The sequence below is a fragment of the Coffea arabica genome, chromosome 6e (genome assembly GCF_036785885.1).
Source record: "Coffea arabica cultivar ET-39 chromosome 6e, Coffea Arabica ET-39 HiFi, whole genome shotgun sequence".
Lineage (NCBI taxonomy): Eukaryota > Viridiplantae > Streptophyta > Magnoliopsida > Gentianales > Rubiaceae > Coffea > Coffea arabica.
The window spans coordinates 16746331-16768034 of NC_092321.1; the positions used below are offsets into that span (position 1 = coordinate 16746331).

The 21704-nt window shown below is 35.3% G+C and overlaps 2 protein-coding genes across 2 annotated transcripts; one reads left to right on the forward strand and one right to left on the reverse strand.

Annotated features, from left to right (window-relative positions):
* Window positions 1-536: 536 nt before the first annotated feature.
* On the reverse strand, window positions 537-11022 carry LOC113697183 (nuclear pore complex protein NUP93A-like). The gene is made up of 15 exons (XM_027216675.2): window positions 10807-11022; window positions 10560-10651; window positions 10346-10412; window positions 9485-9544; window positions 7916-8005; window positions 7421-7690; window positions 7142-7237; window positions 6767-6901; window positions 5781-5834; window positions 5592-5675; window positions 4773-4859; window positions 3791-4693; window positions 2101-2282; window positions 1625-1916; window positions 537-826 (listed from the first exon to the last, which is right to left on the reverse strand). Exons 1-15 carry the CDS (start codon window positions 10906-10908, stop codon window positions 749-751), a joined length of 2592 nt encoding a protein of 863 aa, XP_027072476.1. The 5' UTR covers window positions 10909-11022; the 3' UTR covers window positions 537-748.
* Window positions 11023-12486: 1464 nt separating this feature from the next.
* LOC113695268 (mitochondrial acidic protein MAM33-like) lies at window positions 12487-16593 on the forward strand. Its single transcript, XM_027214294.2, has 3 exons — window positions 12487-12758; window positions 13938-14275; window positions 16196-16593. The coding sequence occupies exons 1-3, from the start codon at window positions 12603-12605 to the stop codon at window positions 16359-16361; spliced, it is 660 nt and encodes a 219-aa protein (XP_027070095.1). The 5' UTR covers window positions 12487-12602; the 3' UTR covers window positions 16362-16593.
* The last annotated feature ends 5111 nt before the right edge of the window (window positions 16594-21704 follow it).

Consider the following 21704-nt stretch of genomic DNA (forward strand, 5'->3'; position numbering starts at 1 on the left):
ACTTGCTTTAGGATTACCCCCTCTGGGATTTTAACAACTTTTCCTCGTATCATTTCTCTAATGATAAATTTTCTCGAGAGACCTGATGAGGTCTATTAAACATCATTTGGCAGTGAGAAGCAAGAATATTTTTTGAAACCCCTTCCGTTTTACTCTTGGTTAAAAGATCACTTGCGATCGCTAACTCGAAGAAGAGGCAAGTTTAGAAAGAATTTCAAGCTGCAAAGAGGGTGACCAAATACTCCCATCATTCTCCAGGCATCCACTTCGCATCAGCACTCGTCCCATCATCTGGGGGCCTGGGGCTTAATCTTCTGTTCATCCAAAGGTGATAAATATGGAGCAATAATACTTCATCCAGAAACCTATCTTTTCCAGTGCAGTGCCACGGATTGGCGGTTGTAAATGTCTGGGGCCTAACCTGTGTGTGCCTTTGCAGACACGCAAGCATAACTAACGTACTAATAATCATCATGAAAATTCTTGCCACTTTAAGCGCTTAACAGCATGAAAGTTCGGGGACATGACAGGGTACATGCTTAACATCTAACATCATGATTAATGGACAGGCAAACAAGAGAGGTTAATATCATCTTACACCAGAACAAAGTTTCTAGCCCTAAAAGAACACATCAAACAACATGGCTCCAACCGATCTCAACATGGAGCCTGTTTAAACCATTTTGTACAGTAGTTACATGCGTATGACTAACCTCAATGACAGCTCAAATCACTGCTAATCAGTCATTTACAAGCTTCGGGCAACCTTTTCATACAAGTCACTAGGCCAGTTCCTGTTCACGTTATTTGCAAGGAAGTTTGCTATCTGCAGCATAATAATTAAAAAGAAAATCCATCAGGTAATAAATTTTGACGTGATAAAAAGGAAAACGGAAAACAATTGCATAGGCATAAACGCCCCAAATGAAACAATTCATTGAATCTCTATAAGTTGAAAGTGTCCTTTAAGAAGTGTCTGCGACTCTGCTTAACAGACTCACCTTATAACTTCGACTTCAGCCTTATATGTTTCAAGTTTGCGGAGATTCTCATCCAATTCACATTCACCAGAGCACAGTTATGCCCAATCAAAAAATGCTCAAATTTCTAAGTTTTATGTTCAGGAAACATTTTAGTTAACAACACGCTTAGCTACCTTTCCATTGCAAGAAAGAGTGGAGGAATATAGCAGACTACAAATAAGTTGATTATTCAATTTGGAAAAACCTGATTATCCACCGGGTGAAATTGTAGATCAAATGCATTCAAGAAAGCCAAAAATTATTATCAAACTAGCACTTCTCACTGTATGGTATTCAATGCATATCTGCCTACAGGTGTCATCTAGAAGCCACTTCTACAATGCGGCAAACAAGCAATCGGTAACCAATTAAAACCAATGTCTTTTCACTACATGTATTTTCCACTGAACAAATTTATACAGACTTCAAAGCACATTGCAAGTGAACTTGCTTGCAAGCTGAATATGTCAGTATGCTAACCATGTAGGAAAGGAGGGAAGTCCAAAAGCAAAATATAAAATTCATCTTAGATACACGACAAACTGAAAGCAAAAGGAGACAGATTACAGGAGTAAAACAAGACATCAATATCAGAAACATACCTTCGTTCTCAAGGCACGAAGCGAACCATCTGTATCTTTGACATTGTCCAAACAATGAAGAGCAACTCTTAGAAGGTCAGGCACACAAGTTTGGACATAAGGGGATAGATTATTAAATACGTCAGAGGCAAAATCCGGTGCTCGGGGATCAAGAGGAAGAAATGGAAGTTTTGCTACCTCCCTCAAAGCATCTAAATAATGTCCCACCCTCGCAAGCTTATGAACACACAAGATTGCCTCAAGCTGTCTTAACACAGTTTGCTGCTCCATAACATTCTCTCGCTCCTGAGGACTGCAAAGCAAATATTCTATAGAATTATATTACTCCAAAAACAAAGTATTCAAACAACATAATTAATGACAAAGTTTGCTTCTTTAACACGGTTATTCTTAACAATGTGTGTACTCAGACAAAATTTTCAGGAGAAATAACATCACTCCAAAAAGAATCCCCTGACCGGTGCCTTATCTAATACCTGATCTCTGGATGATACTTAAATGCCTCCAAAATATCATTTCCGGAATGAATGAGCCCAGAAGTCCTGCTCTCACCATCCAATCTACCAAGTGATAGGGCACAAATTGCTTCAGACAGGCACTTGTTGACTGTCTCCAGAGCTCCAGAGAATGCCCCAACTCTCTTTTGAATCTCTATGGACTGAGTTTGAAGGAAAATAAGTGTGACAGAGAAACGTAAGCATTAAACCAATAAATGCATAGCTGACCAAAAAATAAATAAAAATAAAACATCACAACCGTAAATGAGAATCCATGTAATGATAGGTCCAAAGAAGCAAAAGCTACAGGAAACAGCAGAGGCAAATAATTCCACAAATCTTTCAAACAGGTATTCTTTTGCATGACCTAATTTTAAGACTGAAATCAAATACTCTGGTCGGTAAAGAATAAGTTTCTTCAGATTTTAGCAAAACCAAAACGACTATAATGTCTGACGCAGAAGTGCGTTTGGATATCTAGCATAGAGAAATTAGGTGATTATCAATTAATAGCAGCCAAAAAGCTACAGCATGCAAAATTCCAGAGAAGCTATCAAGCAGAAATACAACATAATGGAGACTGGAAATGCTAGGTCATCTCCAAGGACCAAGACGAAGCATTGCCCCATTGCTCTAATGACCTTCCTCGAACAGATTCAATTACAAAAGATGAACAAACTTCTCAAAAACTCTCATGTAAAGTGTTCATGATACTGCTACATAACGATCACATGAAGTATGAAAATTCTAAAGAAGAAAATAGAAAAATTTTACACTTGAGTGCAATAGCTAATCAACATAAGAGACAATAATTTGAGCACATTAAAAAGGAATAATCACGAAAAGTGGTACTCAAAAGAAGCTTAAACCAAGCCATTACTGGGTTTAACCTGAAATGCCATGAGACGGTCTAAGGGCATCCGAATGCCAGCTGAATACAAAGAGATAATGAATCATACTTGCCTCCCACATTGCCACCCCCTTATGTTAATAACAGAGAGGAATATACATGGTCCTTTGACAGAGGAACCTCATGAACAGAGGTTCAACATTAGATATCTATTTTAACCCAGTGGCCCACTGGAATAATTTATTTCCTTTTGTCTTAAATATTCTACTTATCCAAGGTCGTGAATGCATAAAAGTCATCCTAGCTCACAGCAAAGGATATGTACCCCAAAAATAAACTTAACCAAAAAGACTGGGCAATGTCCAAATTTGAGAAAAATTCAAAGAAAGAGGAATCCATGGAAGTAATAAAAAGATAATTATTTCTCAATTGGATGATTACACATCCATTTGAAAAGAAAAATTAGCACCATCATCACTATGATCAGTCCATACTGTCCCATTACCTACCAAGAATCTAAAAGCAACTGGGATTAGAAACACGGTGTCAACATGTAAGAGGGGAAAAAAACTGTGGATTGCATGAAACCGAGTACTTCCCTTTTTAATTCTAAGACCAACTGGACTAAACTTGTATATTTGTAGCACAATGGAACTTTCTGAATGTGCTAAGATAACTAAATAACACAGTTAATCTGCTCCATCTACTGATCACCATCTTAGACAGCAGTGCATGGCCAAATTTTGACAAATGAGTTCTGCACAACCCGCTAAAATGCTTACTAAGTGTGAAAGAAGAAAGCAAGAAAACAAGTATTACTTTGTCATACAGCCCAGTATCCTGACACTGCCGCGCAGCCTCAAGCAGAAACTGTTGCCTTGTCTTTCCATCAGTGAAAAATCTGCCAAGTTGACCTTCTTCTCCAGTACCTCTTGGTCCGAGCAGAAGATAAATACCACCATCATGTAATAAAAGTTCTGTAAAAAGTTGCTTCAACATCAAGGTCCTCTGCCGCTGCTGATCTATACTACCTCTTCCAGTCCATGAAAGCTCACCACCACCCACTGCAGCAGCAGCCTGTGCATAGTACTCTAGTGCCATTGACAGGTCACCGTTCCGTAGATAAGCAGATCCATACTGCCTAATTATGCTAGAAGCCTCTGCAAAAGCATCCATCACTCCAAATTTTTGAGCAGCCCCAGCACCTTCAGAAAGGACCTCATGGTCAGCGAATACTATATTTATGTGGACAGAATCAATGCCATATCCTTCATCTCCTATATCCTTGGACAAATAAAGGACTGCTGGAAGCAGCTGAATGCTCAACAATAAAACATATGGATACACCAGAGGATCCTTTCCATTCTTTGTATAATATGAAGGTTCAAACTTATTTAGGTAAGCCTGTAAATCTTCCAAAGTGTAGGGTGAGAATCCCTCATTAAGAACAGCAGAAGATGAACCATCAGACCATTCATGTATAGCAGACAACTTGAACCACAAGAAATCCTCTATGGTATTGAAAAGTGTGGGTTGCTCTCTAAGCAGTCTGTCTATCAGCCTGCGAGAACCAGATATGATGGCATACAGAACTAATTTTTTCTTGTCATATGAAGCTCGGCCAACTCTATCACCACTCCTCAACAATTTTTCACACTCTTCAGAGGCAGCAGCCACAGTCCTAGGCGATACGAGACTGCCAGAGGCAATCCACTCAGTGAGCTGTCAGGATAAGTCAATTATTAATACAAATGAGCCATTAACAAGTACTACAGAAGCAATGAACAATTAAACAATATACCAGAGGAGCAAAGTGGTGTGCAACACGAGATGATTGGGCAACTTCTTGCGCTTTATCATAGTACCCAGTTCTCAAGCAAAAGTATATCTGTACATACACACAACAAGAGAAGCGGTCTGAGAGAAATTGTTTGAACAGATGCCCAATATGGTTAGTTATTTGGAATACTATAACCACATCAAACAGTTTTAAAACAGCTAACAGATGAGAAAAACCAAAAATGGTGCAGATAATGCTGTATGTGAAGCAAGGGTTCAAAGAGAAGAAACAATTTTCCCATTTACTTCTAGTTATCACTTTTTTAACTTGAAGCACAATTCATGCAGACACCAAAAATTTCTACATCTTCCTTTGGGAACAATCAGGGAACAAATAAAATAGCTTAGACAGAGGTATCTGAATAACTAGAGATTAAGCAAACTGGCATCTATGTACAATTGAGCCATGTTTAAATCCAGCATGATAACAATTGAAGAAAGATCCGTAGCAAAACTACAGATAATATATTTTCACAAAAGTTCTGGTGCTTGTACAAATTCTAGCTCATAATCAAAGTACGATCTCTTTTTTTCCTTTATTGCTATCCTGTTTTCCATGTAGTTTACATGAGAACTGCTGGGCAAAACAAAAATAAGGGAAGGTGATGCCTGTTTGAACAAAGACAAATTAAAAACTGCATAGACAGCTGTTAACTGCCTTACAGATAGAATTGTGTCTGCCAACAGCAATGAACCACACACATTTGATTGCATGGAAAATAAATGCTTTCTCGCATGGTTTTCAGCAACATCTAGAAGAACAAGAAAACATAATAAAAACCTGCTGCCAAGTGGTATCAATGGGAGGCTGTCTACGAGCATCATCCGCATCAAAGTCAAGGACACCATAATCCCTTAAACGAATCTGCAGAGACTAAATTATTGAGCATGGGAATATTCTCAAGGGCAAGAAAGCCAGTTATATTACAACTTGGAGTCTTAATTATTACACAATGAAAAAGTTACAGACCCTCAGGAAGGCTCGAATTCGCTGCAAATTATCAACAGCTCCACCAAGAGAAGCCTACAATGAAGATAGTCTATAAGCTTGAGAATAAAATCGGCATTTATGCATACTACTACAGTTACTTGTAGACATAATAAACCCCAAAACATTTAAAGCCTAAAAAGTCTTCAGATGCTAAACGGAGTGCCACAAGTATGTCTTGTCTGCAGCCACCACTAAAAATAATAGAATGAAACTGCAAGAGATCAGTTGTCAACTGGATCACTTGTAATCCCTGTTTCTGATCTAAAGGCAACAACTGCTCGCAACACGTAGAGGCTTTGACTCCATAGGCAACATCCACCCAACTAGCAAATAGTACTATAATTATATTGGAAGCTCAGAACCTGGCTCCTCGAGCTCCAGGAGAGCTTTCATGGGATTAAGATCCTTTTCATTCTTGTAAAATGCAAAACACGCAGTCAAGTATAAGGTGAACCATCGAATGCAAATTTCTCCAACATAAAAATATCTGCCAAAGCAGGATAACTAATATAGATACAGCAGATAGATCCCATAATGATCTAAAACCGAAGCTCCATGATCTTATATTTGTGATTGATAAAAAACTTGACCTACCAAGTGTCCACACATGTATACATAAAACGAGGAATTTGGGCAGTATGCATGTGGACTTCTCAGGATGTCAAGTGCACGACAAAGTACTAGGTACATTCTAGGGAGGACAATTAACCTCGTTTACAACACAGTTGTTTTTTATTTGGTTTTCTGGCATAGACAATAGTATCCACTTGAAAGTTTACTTGGGGGACTCATGCAGAAAACTCGAGACTTTAGCAGGAGCTGACCTTTTATGTCAATTACCAATACATGACATATAATCTATGATAAACTGATTAGAAGAACGAGAACAAATCTAAAAAAATAATAACAGGATCACTCTATCAGTACATATCTGAAACATAAAAAACAAGAAATTAATGGATTACCTGTGCAGGATGACTCTGTATTGTATCTAGGACATATTTTTCATGCCCCCATTCAAGGTGGTGTCTAGCTCCCATTACCAATGATAGTTTCCTTGAAACATTTGGTTTTGGAGTTGAATCCTCATTCATCAGTGTCTGTCCAGTTATTCAGTTAGTTACAGACAAATCAATCAATGAACAATAGAAAAGCCTTGATTCAAAAAACCTCATACATGTGGAAGTACAAGATAAATCACAAAGGCATGAACAATATCCAATTTATAAACAGATGAACTTATTTCATTTCATCTTAAAACTTGATAAAGAAAATGCAACCAAATAGGTTGGAGCAAAAAATGTAAAAGTTAAACAAAAAGCTTGTGATAATGAACATACCAAAACAAGGTTCCACATTTTCTGCATGCCAACTGATTTGCCTCCAGATGTATCAATGCCTAAACTCTCATATGCAAGCTTGAAAGCTGTAGCAGGCTAATAATGTAAAATGCATTAATTAATCATAAAGTGGGACACTTGATTTTCTATACAACTATACTTAAAAATGAGAGACACTTTATGTGCTTTGGAGAAGCCAAAGAACTTTCAATGGCTAAATGAGAAAGAAAATATCACATACAATTGAAGTTGCAATGAGTTAGAGGAATCAATACTCACCTTGAAAGAAGAACCACGCTCTCTGGCACTGTTGAGGTCCTTCACAACTTCTCCATAGGCTGCAGCTTTTTTCTCAACAATGGGCTTGTTAGCCAACGGTGCAAGCTCCATGGTAGATGGACCAGATGAAACATGAGGACTGGAAGTTAGTGTCACTATTTGACCTTGACGAACTGAACCAGTGCCTGAATCCATCACATTGATTCTGGGCAACCTCGAAATCCGACCCAGACTTTGGAGGAAGTCTCGTTTTTCTTTTTGCCAGTCCTCCTGTCAAGATAAGCTCCAAAAAACATAAAAAACCAGGAACAAACAAGACTATCAAGCACCAAATGAATGACTAAGGTCCTCCTAGAGAATTCCAAACAACCATATCTTCATGCTGAACACCTACATTTTACTCCACAGTAGTTTTAACTGTTTACCCATATAGCAGCCTAAAGTATTGTAACATAGCAAAAAGATCATGAAGCATACTCATGCAGGAGCATTCACCTCCAAAACTGTCATCATGTAGTCGCTGAAACTTCTAAGATTATCCTTCTGAGCTTCCTGTACAGCTGACACCATTGCCATCTCATGGACCTGAAGAATACAAAGCGAGAGGTAGCATGATCAAGTGACATCATCAGCTCATATTCATCAAGAAAAAGTACACCAAATGCTAGAAATGGGAGAACTGATGCATGAGATTGCAGTTCATTGCCACTTGATGTCCAATGTGAATGCATGAATACTTAAGCAATAAAGAAGGTTTCTGATGGGGAAAACTTATTATCGGCCGGAGTAGGCACAACACTCATAAACCTAACTAAGATATCACGGAACTGAGGGAAAAGAGGTCCACAAATGTGAAGCCACTCAAAATACTCAAAGTCAAGCTCAACTGATGTTCACCTAAACTAAAGCTTGTCCAAGTTAACAAGCTGTGTGAAGCCACTTGTAAGCAGTGCAAAACTTCAACTAGAGGCTGATTAAGCTCAACATCTTTCAAGCTAGACCCACCTAACAAGCTATAAAAAGCTGCTCAGAAGCAATAGAATAAAACTCCATCCATAGGCCAATTCATATTTGCTTCAAACTCCAATTTAGTTGCAACTCTTCAATCTCAAGCCCAAACCACAGGCATAACATGATTACTTTGAACGGTCGATAATGGTATTATCCTGCCTACTTTGAGCTCAACAACGTTACAATATCTATTATAGAAGTATATCTATAGTACTAGGAACATTTATTAAACATAACATAAGCTGACTCACAAGAAAGCTAAGTCAAATAACAAGGATAATTAAGATGAAAGTTCAAAACCAAATTCAAGTTTCAAGCTTCACATAAAGGTCTCCAAAACCCTAGTGAAGCCTAGCTTATGCAGGCTCAAAAGGAAACCACAAAAAAAAAAACTTATAAAAGCACCACATAGTGCTAAGACAGTAGAAAAAAGATATTATCATAAATCATGCAAATATTAATTTGACGATTGCATATTTGCAAACATAAAATACCCATTGAAATCAGATTCTGCATAATTAAGATTCAAATTAGAGTCCAGATATTGAGGGAATCACTTTAATTCTCGTACATTAGCAGACATGACAACAGCATAGATGTGCATAGACATTTTAGAAAAAGAAAAGCCAACTGCCCCCACCCTTAACATCAGTTTTACCAGCAATACTACTGGAAAATGGATGTAAACAGTAGTATTTTTCAATCTACATTATGCCTTGAGGTTGCAAATAAAAAGGTGAAAAGTTCCATATTGGAAAGTAACAAAACTACCATATCCGTGCCTGGTAGTCCAATACTTATGAAATGATATTGACAAGTCGACTTATGGCAAAAATTGGAGAAATAGTAATGCAATCCCTCCCCATAAATGCGAGCAAGCCATCCCTTCTTCCGCATATTCAGAACTACATTAATTATGCAAAAGGAATCAGATTCATTACTCCATAGTGCACAATAATTTCAAGCATATATAGCACCTCATTGACAATGCTTTTAGTAGAACACATGCAATTGCTATGGTTTATGTATTTTCAAACCCATTTAAATACTTGCCTGTTGTAAATATTCTTCAACTGTTGTTGCTTCTGCGGGGAAAACATCTTCATATGTTGTCTAGCAAAAAGACAAGGAAATATATGAGAACAAGTAAAACATTAATGGACAGAAACTAAAAGATTGAAGCAAGCTTCTTATGGTGGATAGAATGAGCAAAGGGAAATAGGGAGTTAAAAATACTAGTGGCGCAAAGAAGCATGATAAAGAGGGGATTAGTTCCTCAGAGAATTGTTATTCTGAATACCTAAAATGGTAAAACAGCACTTGTAAACTTTGAAGCCAAAGTTATTAGGTTGCCCTTCAATTTCTTTTATTAGGAAGCATACAAGTCAGCAGACTCTATAATTCTCCAAACTAGAAGTCTGCCGAATATGTGTACACTTATATCTTCCCAGAACGAGCCAAAAAGGTACTACTACCTGAAGCTAAAAGGACGATGTCATACAAAAGGCAAAACCCAACATGAACGCTTTGACTGACACAAAATCCTCCAAAATGGAACCCCAGATATATCGACCTGACTTATACTAGAAGAACCACACTACAGGTGTGGAGATATCCAGTAACCTAAACAGATACTACAATACTCTCAGCATCTATTCTCACTTCTTGAGCTTACTTAGAAATTCACTTGAATATATCCGAGTGCCAGAACTAAAACTGTAAATGCATTACCCAAATTCACTATCCTACAAAACCTCATCAATAACAATTAACAGAATTTTCCTGATACAAACATAAACCATTTTGCTCTTCAACAGCTTTGTCCTATATGCAATATCAAACACCACGCTGTATTTCATTGTCCTTTACTCGTACTAAATATCAGAACCATCTTGTATTCACAAGGAATTATACCTTTAGCTCAAATGACTTGAGATCGCGCGCAAGTTGCTCTGCATTTATCCCCTCTCGCGCTAATAACCTAAAATTCAATGCAAACAACACCAGAAACACGAAAAGAATTAAATGCAAACCATACCAGAAACACGAAAAGTTAAATTCAGACCACGTGTTTCAAAACCAATAATCCGCATGTTAAGAACAATCCATAATTTAATAGTTTAAATACCTAGTCGCGGCAATAGATTGTGAAGGAGCTTCAGTTCTTAGGGTTTTTGCCTTGAGCTTCTTTGACAATGCTTCTAACTGGTCCAAATTCCTCTGCATTCCACCAAAACTTATTTTAACCCACAAAAAACAGATTCTAGCTTTATTTTTTCCGTTTATTTTCCAAACTCAGCTACAAAATTGAATGACTAACGACAAAATTGAAAGTGAAAAGAAAACATGGATTCTTGTTTAGTTATCATTAGAACCTGAAGAGGAGGGAACTGGGCGGAAGGAGCGGCTTGTTCGAGTAGCTTCGAGGACGAGTGGAGAAGATCATTCCAGCTACCCATGTCTGCATCGCTCGCCATTATTGCTGTTAAGCAGTTTTCTGCTACAGTGTGTTGTGCGTGTTTTCTGGAGCAGGGTTTATTAGTTTTATTTCGAGGGTTTAAACAATTGATTTGAAAAGCCCTAAAAATTGAAGCGGGTAAAGTTTGATATGTTGATTCTGTGCTCACACCCACACCCAACTTTATCCTGCATCCCTCAGAACCCTCTTTTCTTTTCTTTTTCCTTTTCGTTTTGCTGATAATTGCAAAATGCCCACCTAAACTATTATTTGTTCACAACTTCCCCCTATGCTATGGAAAAAACTTATAGCTAGTTTGGGAGTTTAGAATAGAAAAGAAAAGAAGAGAAATGATAAGTTAGAAAAGAAAAGAAATGATCAAAGTTTCTTGTTTGGGAGTTTTAAAAGAAAAAAGAAAGTGAGTAGTTTTCTTTTGTTTGGGAGTTGAATGCAAAGGAAAGAAAAAGATACTTAAACAAATTATTTTACAAATATTCCCTTTCTATAAACAAATGTGAGAGGGATTCATCGGGTATTAAAATATTTTGTATCAGGATTTTAAGGGTAATTTGTTCATATTAAAAAATTTACTTAAACTTCTATCCGTTCCTTCCCTTTCCGCCCAACATTGGGCGGAAAGTTTTCCAAAAGATGGAGGGCGGTGGAATCTTTCTTCTTTTCTTTTCCTTCTCATTTTAACTCCTAAACAATGGAAAAACTTTCTTATCCCTTCAAAACCTTTCTTTTCTTTTCATTTCCATCCTCCCAAACTAGCTATTAATAGCGTACTGCATTATACAAAATCCAAATTTCAACATCAAAGTTTATGAAAAATTAGGAAATCCGCACCTTTTATGCAAAGGCCCTAATATTCAAACAAACGAAGGATTGTATTTTAGACTTTTCAGTAGGCAAGTTTTTGTTTTTCTCTATATTATTTGTTAGAACATTTTAATTTTGAATGCTCAAATTATTATCAGTGTAATTGAGTCAAGCTTGAATGACTTAACTAAACTTTTGAGTTGAATTTGGGTCCAAAGAAAATTGACTTGAAGGTTGATCAAGTATAATAATACATATCCATTTAATAATTTTTATACATGTTATTATAACGAAATGTTTATTTTATTTATTCTAAAAGTGTCACTTATTGAACTTTAATAATCGAGATTTTAAATTCGATTAAGTTTGAATTTGAGATCAAGTTTAAGCTCGATTGTTACAATAAGAGCTTAATATAGAGTTTCATAAATTTGAGTGACACTTAACTTGAATATACTAAAATTTGACTTGATTCAACTCTCAATATATTCACCCATACTTGTTTTATCTAGTAGGAAAGTAATGAATTTGTTAATGAAATTCGTATTAAAAAGGTACTATATGGTTTTTTTTAAAAAAGTTGTTTAGTTTTCCTAATGGGATTTTTAAAAAAATACATTTAAAGATAGCAACATTTTTTAAATGATGAAATAAGTTTTAGTGCCGAACGAACTAGTAAGTTGTAACTAGGAGGACCAAGATGAAAAAAACCTAATGTTGCAAATAGATCCGGCTCCAGTAACGTCTTCTGTGCGGTCCCTTCAAAGTCGCCGTTACATGGCAGCGATTTCTACCAGCACACTCGTCCTTCAACTCATTGGCTCGTAAATAATTTAGACTGATTCGTCTGCCGCAAAAGAAGAAGTTACAGTAGAAAATCTGGAGGGAAGTATGCAAAGACTAGGTAGTTTGCTGCTAAAATCCAGTGAAGTAATTCAAGGCCTTCGTTTTTATTCTCAAGGCATAAGAGCAATCCAAGACCTTGATTTGCTCAAAATCTTGCAATCTGAAATTAACCATGAACTCACTTCCAAACCCCCCGCCCAGGTACTCTTAAAATATCCCAACCTTTTTCCTAGTTTCTTGCCAACTTTTGAATTATGTTATTTTATTTGGGAATCTACAATCTTCTACTTTTGGTGGGGTGTGATTGAATATTGCTTGTAACCTCTATTTCGTATTGGGTTCTTTCTTTTTCAAGTTTTCAGTATATAGTAGACAGCAATGCTTGTTCCCGTTGAACCCTGAATATAGCTTGGATTTAGTTCTATTTGTTTAGTATTCTGACTATGTTAATTTCTTTCTCTTAACGACAAAGTTTGAACTATTATGTGGTCTTTGTTGAAAGTTATAATCTCTTACTCTTTCTTCTTCCCGTGTTCGTCGAACCTGTTGCATCAGCTTGGTGGAACAAAGTTTGCATCTCGATGAGAGGGTTGGAATTCATTGTCCATTCTTTTTCTCCTTTTTGTTCCTCTTGTTGTCTCAATGATGTTGCTTGATTTCCTTGATTTAGTACTCGTGTAAATACTCCTCATTGTTTGCTGCTTTCTGGGTTGGAAGAGGTATGGTGCTTCTTTTTCAAAAGTAGGGACAATAATTGCATTCTTAGGATGTTATGCACTATGGGGTTGAGTTTTACAAGAAGTAAATAATTTTGCACCATGTATGTTGAGGGATAACATTCTTGTCATGTGCAATTGTACACTTTTCCATTTTCGTGCATATGAGCCATGAAAAGAAATGGTCCTTTCATTATTGGATTAGGCGCCTCCACTCTTCGAAAACCGCAGCTGTTTTTCAAACATATACTGAATAATCTCTTATATTTTGAATGGCTGAGGCATCACCTCAGATCCTACAGGAACTATTGGTTCCTCCCTAGTTTTGTCTGTTTCTAGTAATCAAGTGTTGAACATCTAATAAGGTTTCTTTTTCAAGTGTAATGTTTGTATTTGGTTTGCTTGAGCAAGCATACTAGTTTCAAGGTTTCATTTGTGTGTTCTTTGATTTCAGTAGCTCCAGATTCTGCATGATGTATGGAAGAGAAAACTGATTTGGTTTTTCTCTTTCCAAATTCAAAACAAATTTTTAAGTGTGGCTCTATTTATGAACATAGCTGGTAATTAGTAATTGACTAATCTGAAGGTCTTGAGCCGTCAAGCTGTTTATCTGATGAAGTCAAATAATACATCTTTTATACCTCGTATAACAAAATGGAAACAGGGTGATGAAAGTGGGTCCTTGCTGGATTTTGTGCTAGAATGGGATTCTCCAAAAACCCAAGATGTTGTTCTGCGAAAGAAATCTGAGTCGGGTGAGGAAGTTGCTATTTCAGCCCTATTACGGGGGCAGTCTTTTGAACCAGATGGTGAATTTCCCCCAGCCACTGATGTTAAGATGAAAGTGTGCATAAAGAAGCCTGGGTTGAGATCCATCCTGCTGTTTGATTGTGAAGTTTCTAACAGAGGTGAAGACAAGTCAGGCTTCAATATCCAGAATGCCTATTACATCCAATCAGCATCTTGCTTGAGTCCTTCGGTATATAGAGGCCCCTTATTCAGGTAATGCATTTGGGTCTTTGATAGCTGTTATTATGATATAACTATTTCTGGTTACTTATGAGCTAGTATTGTCTTGCATAAGGATCAATGGCAATTGATTGTAAGTGGCTAGTTCCAGGAGGTGAATCTTTTCTTGAAAATAGAAAATTGTATGACTTAATGATGTCAGGCAATATAATTAAGAGGATGATGACTGCTATTGATAAACATTGGTAATCTTTTGGTTAGGCGTCAAGAAAACCAACGTATGGTAAGATCCACCTGGGAGAATTAAATAGGACTGTGCCCTGAAGTATGCCTACACTCATCAATGGATCTTTATCCTACTATTTGCTTTTTCAGAACAACCCAAAAAATTGGGCACCTACTACATTGCAATACAATTTCCACAATTTATCTCGTTAAAACTGCAAATTACGGGGGGTACATGTATCATAATACTACACTTCTCACCTGTGAAGAAACAACTGGTACCAAAGTGCCTGATGTGGTAAGTAGGGAAGCATATGTATCCAAGGTCAGATATACAACATAATCAGGATAAGACTGCTTGCTATTGCTTGCTCCCCTTAGCAATAAGAGTAGAGAATAAAAGTTTAACGGATTCTTGAAAGTCATAATGAAATTGAGCTTGTTTTGGACCTTCTGTTTTTGTGTGGCTGGCTTGATCATGAGTTTTGGGGTTTTATCCTTTTTACGTTGAATATCATTAGCTATTTCTTAGAATTAACAAGTTAGTGTCGTGCGTAATTGAAGTTTTCCATGTTTAATCGTCAAGGCTAATTTTCTTATTTGATTTTGCTGATGTTGATGCGCATTTTAATGCTGACATTTTGGTAGTTTATTTGGTCTTTTTGGTAGTTTAGTTGGTCTTGTATGTATGAAGTTTTCCATGTTTAATCGTCAAGGCTAATTTTCTTATTTGATTTTGCTGATGTTGATGCGCATTTTAACGCTGACATTTTGGTAGTTTAGTTGGTCTTGTATGCACCTGTAACTTTTTGCTTCTGCATCTTTAGCATCCTTGGTTCTGTTAATCCTCTGGTTATCTTGAAAGGCTTTCTCAATATCCTGTGAAATTACATGGAATCGCTCTCAGTTTTTTGCTCATATTATCCTGTGAAATTACAGGGAATCACTCTTAATTTTTTGGTCATATTATAGACATATAATAACTTGGTCATATTCACTTGTTTAGCATCTTTGATTACTTTCCTGTAAACCGATTGACTGTAATTTCAACCTTTTGGCCTTGATGATGCCAAAATGTGTAAGGTTTGGTTCAGGGAGCTATTAAAATTTGTCTATGCTGGTGTGTGGATCTTGTTTGGGCTTCCACCAAGCCTTTATGCTTTGACCTAACATGTACAAGTTTAGTGCTGTGTTGAAATGGGGTTTGTAAGCAGACTTGTAGGGTGAAGCGGTAATATTTGTCAAGAAATAATAATAATAATGATCTTGAATTGACATTAATGCATTACTGCTTGGCAAATATGTTTATACAAGTACTGGTAGGAGTCTGATACACAAACCGCAAAGCCATAATCAACGCGAAAAACCACCATCATGGTTTAGAGCTAAATACCTGACCCGCAGAAGTAAAAGCTTCGAAGGTTGCTCTATTTCAGAATTCACATTTCCACTAATGGGCCAATGAGAAATCAAAATACCAAGATCTAAAAGTTTCTAGAGAGGCAGGGAAGAGAAGTTTAGTGTGTTGTCTTGGGTTTTGAATAAATACTTAGGAAGGGCTTCTCTGATTATAATAAGTATAGGGGTATTCTTTTAAACAATAGGTGAAACTTACTCGTATAAGCAATTGATAGCTCATTCTGGCTTAATTCTCTGTCAGCTCTTCCTTCCATCTCTCTTCTGCCTTTCAAATGTGTAATGATATTTTTACATCCTTCCTTTTGGTAGTGACTTGGACCCTCAGTTGCAAGATGAGCTCAAGAAGTATCTAGAGGCCAGGGGAATCGGAGAGAGCCTTCTGAATTTTCTCCGTCTTCACCTAAGGAAGAAGGAGCAGAGTCAGTATGTGAACTGGTTGCAGAAATTGGAATCTGCTTTCAGGGAAAGTGATTGACATGGACAAATGCTAATGGGGGGTTTTAGGATTTAATACTTTCACAACTCTTGGTGTACCATCTCATTGTTATTGAGGGGGAAAATTGCGCTGTCTGTGGATTTTGATTTTCCGAGAGCCTGTTTTCACTGAGTTTCCCAAGGAAACTTCACTACTATCAGCTGATTGTACAATTTTGCCCATTTAAGTGTATCATCTCCCCCATACAATATTTAGTCTGTATTTTCATGAAGATGCAAATGTTCCACCACCTTAAATGCCTTGACTGAAGTGAGTCAAAAATTGTTGCCTTTGAGAATCCTTTTGGATTGTGATTTTTCACAAAAAAAATTTTACGTCTTTGTGAACACATTTTTCAATTATCTTTTTACTTCACATATATTAAATCATTACAGTACATTTTTCTACAAAATTTATAAAAATTGCAATCCAAAAAGCTAGAGAAAAATGGTGGTAATCTATGTTTACCAATGCTCGTGCAAAGACGGCCTCTGTAGAACAAGGATAAGGCCTCTCGGAGTCAGCTCAGCCGGTGAATCCTCGAGGGTATTCCTCGTGGGGCGCAGTTCGAGCCTGGTTTCACATATCGCCTGGGTGCTCTTGGGGGGCGGGGTACTCCAGGGAAATTAGTCTGGCAAAACTGGGATACTCCCTGTGTTGACAAAAAAACAAAAAAAAAAAAAAGAACAAGGATAAGGACATATATATATATTATCATAGGTTTAAATACATATTGCCCCCTTGTAATTAGGTATTAGTAGCAAATTAGCTATTGTATGCATGAAGTCGACAAACTACCCCCTCATGATAATAGTCTTATGTATTTAGATAGCAAAAAGACAATTATACCCCTTATTATTAGAATATTATCAAATGACCATGTCTCTTTCTTTTTCTTCTTGTTGGTTTCTTTATTATTGTTTAAATTTCTTTTTCCTCCTCAATTCCTACTATGAAATACAAAATTTCAATAATAATAATAATAATAATATGTTAAAGAAGTTCTTGTAAAAAATTAATTATTGTAAGAAATTAGAAAGTATTTATCTATTTATTCTAAGGAATCTCTATTTTATTAACAAAACCTTGTTATGCATTAATTGTAACTGAAACTAAAAACTAAATACTTAGTGTAAATATTTTACTTGTATTTTCTCTTTTCTTCATCTTTGTTTCTTCTATATGTTTATTAACAATCTATTTGATATTCAAACACATTTGGTTCTTTTTGTTTTGTAGAATATTTATCTATTGTAAAACGTTATAAGAAACTAACAACTGTATATTTAGTAATAATATTTTTTGTAATTTTATTTTTATTAAAATTTAGTGCATCGCCAACATTATATTAACCATTAATGCACAACAAGATACTCTTAAAGAAAAATAGAAACTCCTTAAATTAATTTTATTAAATATACACTTTCTTATTTTGTATAATAATTTATGATAGTTCAATATTTTACATAACTAAATAATGATAAGTATATTTATGCATCAAAAGGAATTGTTTACAAGAAAAATAATAGTATATGTTAAACCACGAAAAAAATTTAATATATTATTTTCAAAATTTGTATATCAAAGTTGATTTGGAGGAGGAGTAAATAGAAATCTATATATAATAGGAAAAAAGAGAAAAGGAAAAAGATAATTGACAGTGTTTAATAATGAGGAAATAATTATCTTTTTGTCAGAGACATACGTTTGACAAGTTGTCAGTTGGGAGTAATATGTTTATTTTGTGAATATCGGGGGTAATTTGCTACTTGACCCTAATTACAGGGGGCAATATGTGATTAAGCCTATATCACATAGAAAACTGGTAGCTCTCAAAGCCAAAACAGCAGATATGGCGCTAAGGAAGGTTGAAAAAGATGACAGTGACAAGAAATGCCCTTCTAGATTGGATGGCAAATTCATCTCAGCAATTAAGTTGAACTTAATTAGATTTTGCTATGGGCAGTCAGCCAGTCACTGAAAAAAACAGGTTTCAGCATGGTAGGACAATGAAATACAGTAGATGACTGAGTTACTATGGCCTTTATTTGGATTTAGTCATTGGTTGTCTATTGTCTATCATTTTCTTTTTTTATTTATGTGTATACTTGGAGCTTGATATGCTGAAATAGAAGAATCTTAAGCTTAACTGCTTAACAGATTAAGGAGGATTAGCTTTCAGTATGGCTTGTAATTATGCTGTCTTCATATAGGTTAACTTTAGAACTATTCAACTGGAAGTCTCCCCCTGAACTTTGATTTTAGTTTTCTCGTGGGCTCATGGTCATGGGTGTAAACTGTAAAGTGGATTGAATCCGAGAATATGTACATGACAAAAAATTTGTCAGGTAATAATAGGTAAGAATACCAATGACTGTTTATTTATTTATTTGTTTGTTTGTTATAAATCTTCACATCCGTTTTGCGGTCTGCGACGAATCACGTTCGAATCGGATCGGATCCCTTGTGAAAGAAAACTCTTCCAATGTTGTCATTTCCATTTCCATTTACATGAGTTTCGAACCTAAAATCTCATGATTAAAATATGTAAGCCCCTTCTACTTACACTAACATCTGTTGGTACCAATGATTGTGAATCGTAATAGTTATTTGAAATACGGAAAGATGCATAGAACATCATAAAAATAAAAATAAGAATGGTGATGGGTATTTTTTGCAGAAATAGGAACATATGATAGGATACTCTGATCTCAATTTTCTACTGGAGATGCTTAATAACATCAAGTTTGTCAGAGTTTGTGCAAACAGGATAGTTCAATCTATGATGGACCTAAAATCATCAATGTATTATTAACTGATTATTCTATAGGGTGGTATATCTTTGTCAATGATTTCAGGGCAGACCCCGTTTAGATTAGCTGTTTTTTGGGACATTTTTGAAAAATTTTACTGTAGCAAAGTTTTTATAATATATTTTGGAATATTTAAGAGTAGACGAGTTTTTAAAATATATTTTGGGATATTTTTTAAAACATTAAAAAAAAATTAGACTACTTTTTAAAGTACCTTTTAAAATACTTTTTAAAAATTTTATGTGTATTTGAAAAACTCAACAATCCAAACTAAAAACTAACAAGCGTGTAATGCTTATTAGCATTGGGACGCATGAGTAATGCAATTAGATAACATGCCCACATTTATACTTGATCCCAAATTGATTTACAACTAACATTAAGATATTTATTTACAGCAAATGAATGGCCAAAAATGGAAAAAGAGGAACTTAGCGGACTTGCACATTAACTCAATCTATATTTATCTAAATTAAGTCTGAATATTGATAAACTTTTATATTCAGTATTAACTAGATAATGCAAGAGAAATTGCGACATTTAATTACGAGAAATAAAGGTTACACATGAATTACCATATAAGGATGAGAATTGTGAAATTTATTCACAAAATAATAGGACCACGAGAGATTTTATCAAAGAAATAAAAGGGGAACCATTTTGTTATTGATTTGTACTTTAGTCGTATAGTTATGTTTCTTAGTGTTAATCATACACTAAAAAAGTGGTAAATTATATTAAATCCCACTAAAGTATACCTTGATCCTCATTTTATCCTTGACCTTTTATTTCTGTCACTTAAATCATTTTTTATACCCAACTATCTCTCTATTATTGTACTTTTTTCTTCGTCTTCTCTGTTCTTTTTCCTTTACCATTTCTCTTCCTTTGTCATCTTTTTTCATTTTTTCCCTTTCTTCTAATTTTGTCATTCATTCATAAATCCTTCATGTAGTTGAGGGATTCTCAAATAATTTAGGGCTAATATATAATTTTCTTTTACTTAATCCTCCACTTTGCTAGTCATCTCCTCTTTGCTATGATTAGAAGGGAAAAAAAAAAAGAGAAAATCATATAGCTAGACTAGGTGGGTTGCTATTGTTATCACTAGATTATTCTTTGCCGCAGTTGCAACCCATGCTTAAATTCTTTTTGTTTTTGTTCTCTTTAATCTGCCTCATCTGAAATATCATCATTAAACATTATTTAAAAAGTACTCTAAAAGGTACTTTAAAGAATAGTTTAAATTTTTTTTAATGTTTAAAAAATATTTCAAAAAATATTTTAAAAACTCTACTACTCTTAAATATTCCAAAATATTTTCTAAAAATATCCCAAAATATACTCTAAAAACTCTGTTACAGTAAAATTTTGTAAAAACACTCCTAAAAATAGCTAATCCAAACGGACTTGTTCCAGCAACTGGGAGGGAGCGGTGGTGGGGGAGGGGGAAGGGAGAAGAAGAAGAGAGAAAAAAAAAGGAAAAAGAAAGAAAGAAAAAGAAAAAAAAAATTTCCATCAAAAAAATTTTTCTTACGATTTGTAAAGTAAAATTTTAGCCAAACACCTAAAAAACTCATTTGCCAAATGGACCTATGTGTTGTAACATAAAGGGAAAATGGTCATTTTCGTCCCTAAACTTTTTTCTAGAGTTGATTTAGTCCTTAATTTTTATTTTTGGCCAATTTAATACATGAGCTTAATTTTCGGGTCCAATTAAGGCCTTTTATAATTGCGCTACCACCTAAAAGCAATTTGTCTCCTAATTTAACATTAAACATGAGCATTTTTGAAAATTTTGAATTATCTCCTCTCCACTACCAACCTTCGTCACCAACCACCCACCTCCTCCTTCTTGTCTTATCCTCCTCTCTCCATCTAGCTTTGAGTTTAAAATTTTTAAAAATTTCCCTTAAGGAAGGTTGAGGTAGAGGAAGGGTTAAGAAGTTAATTAAAAGTTTTAAAAATTCCTTCAAAAAGTTTTAAATTTAAAAATACCCTAAATACTAATAATTTTTTTTTTAAATTTACTCAGTTTGATTACAATTCATACCTGAAGTTTCCAAAAGGCCCTTGTTTAATATTAAATTAGGAGCTAAATTGTTTTTAGGTGGTGGCGCCGCCGTAGAAGGCCTTAATTAGACCCGAAAATTAAGTTTGTGTATTAAATTGGCCAACAAAAAAAATTAGGAACTAAATCGACTCTAAAAAAAAGTTTAGGGACGAAGATGGCCATTTTCCCTAACATAAATATAGTCAAAGAATTGAATGTATAAATTGCAGAATACAATTTTGAATTCCCTTTCAATCTCCCCCTTTAGACTCTATGCCATATCTCAGATGTTGGAGCCTTTATTATATTCTTTCTCTTTTTCTTTAATCCAAAAGGTACCCATCTCTCTCTCTCTGTCTTTTCTATTTTTTTAAATTAGTCTCTAGTTTCTTATTTATCATTAGTTATCTAAAAAAGTTTGGGGATTTGGAGTAAAGAGATAATGTGAAGAAAATAGGAGAATAAAAACAAGAAAAG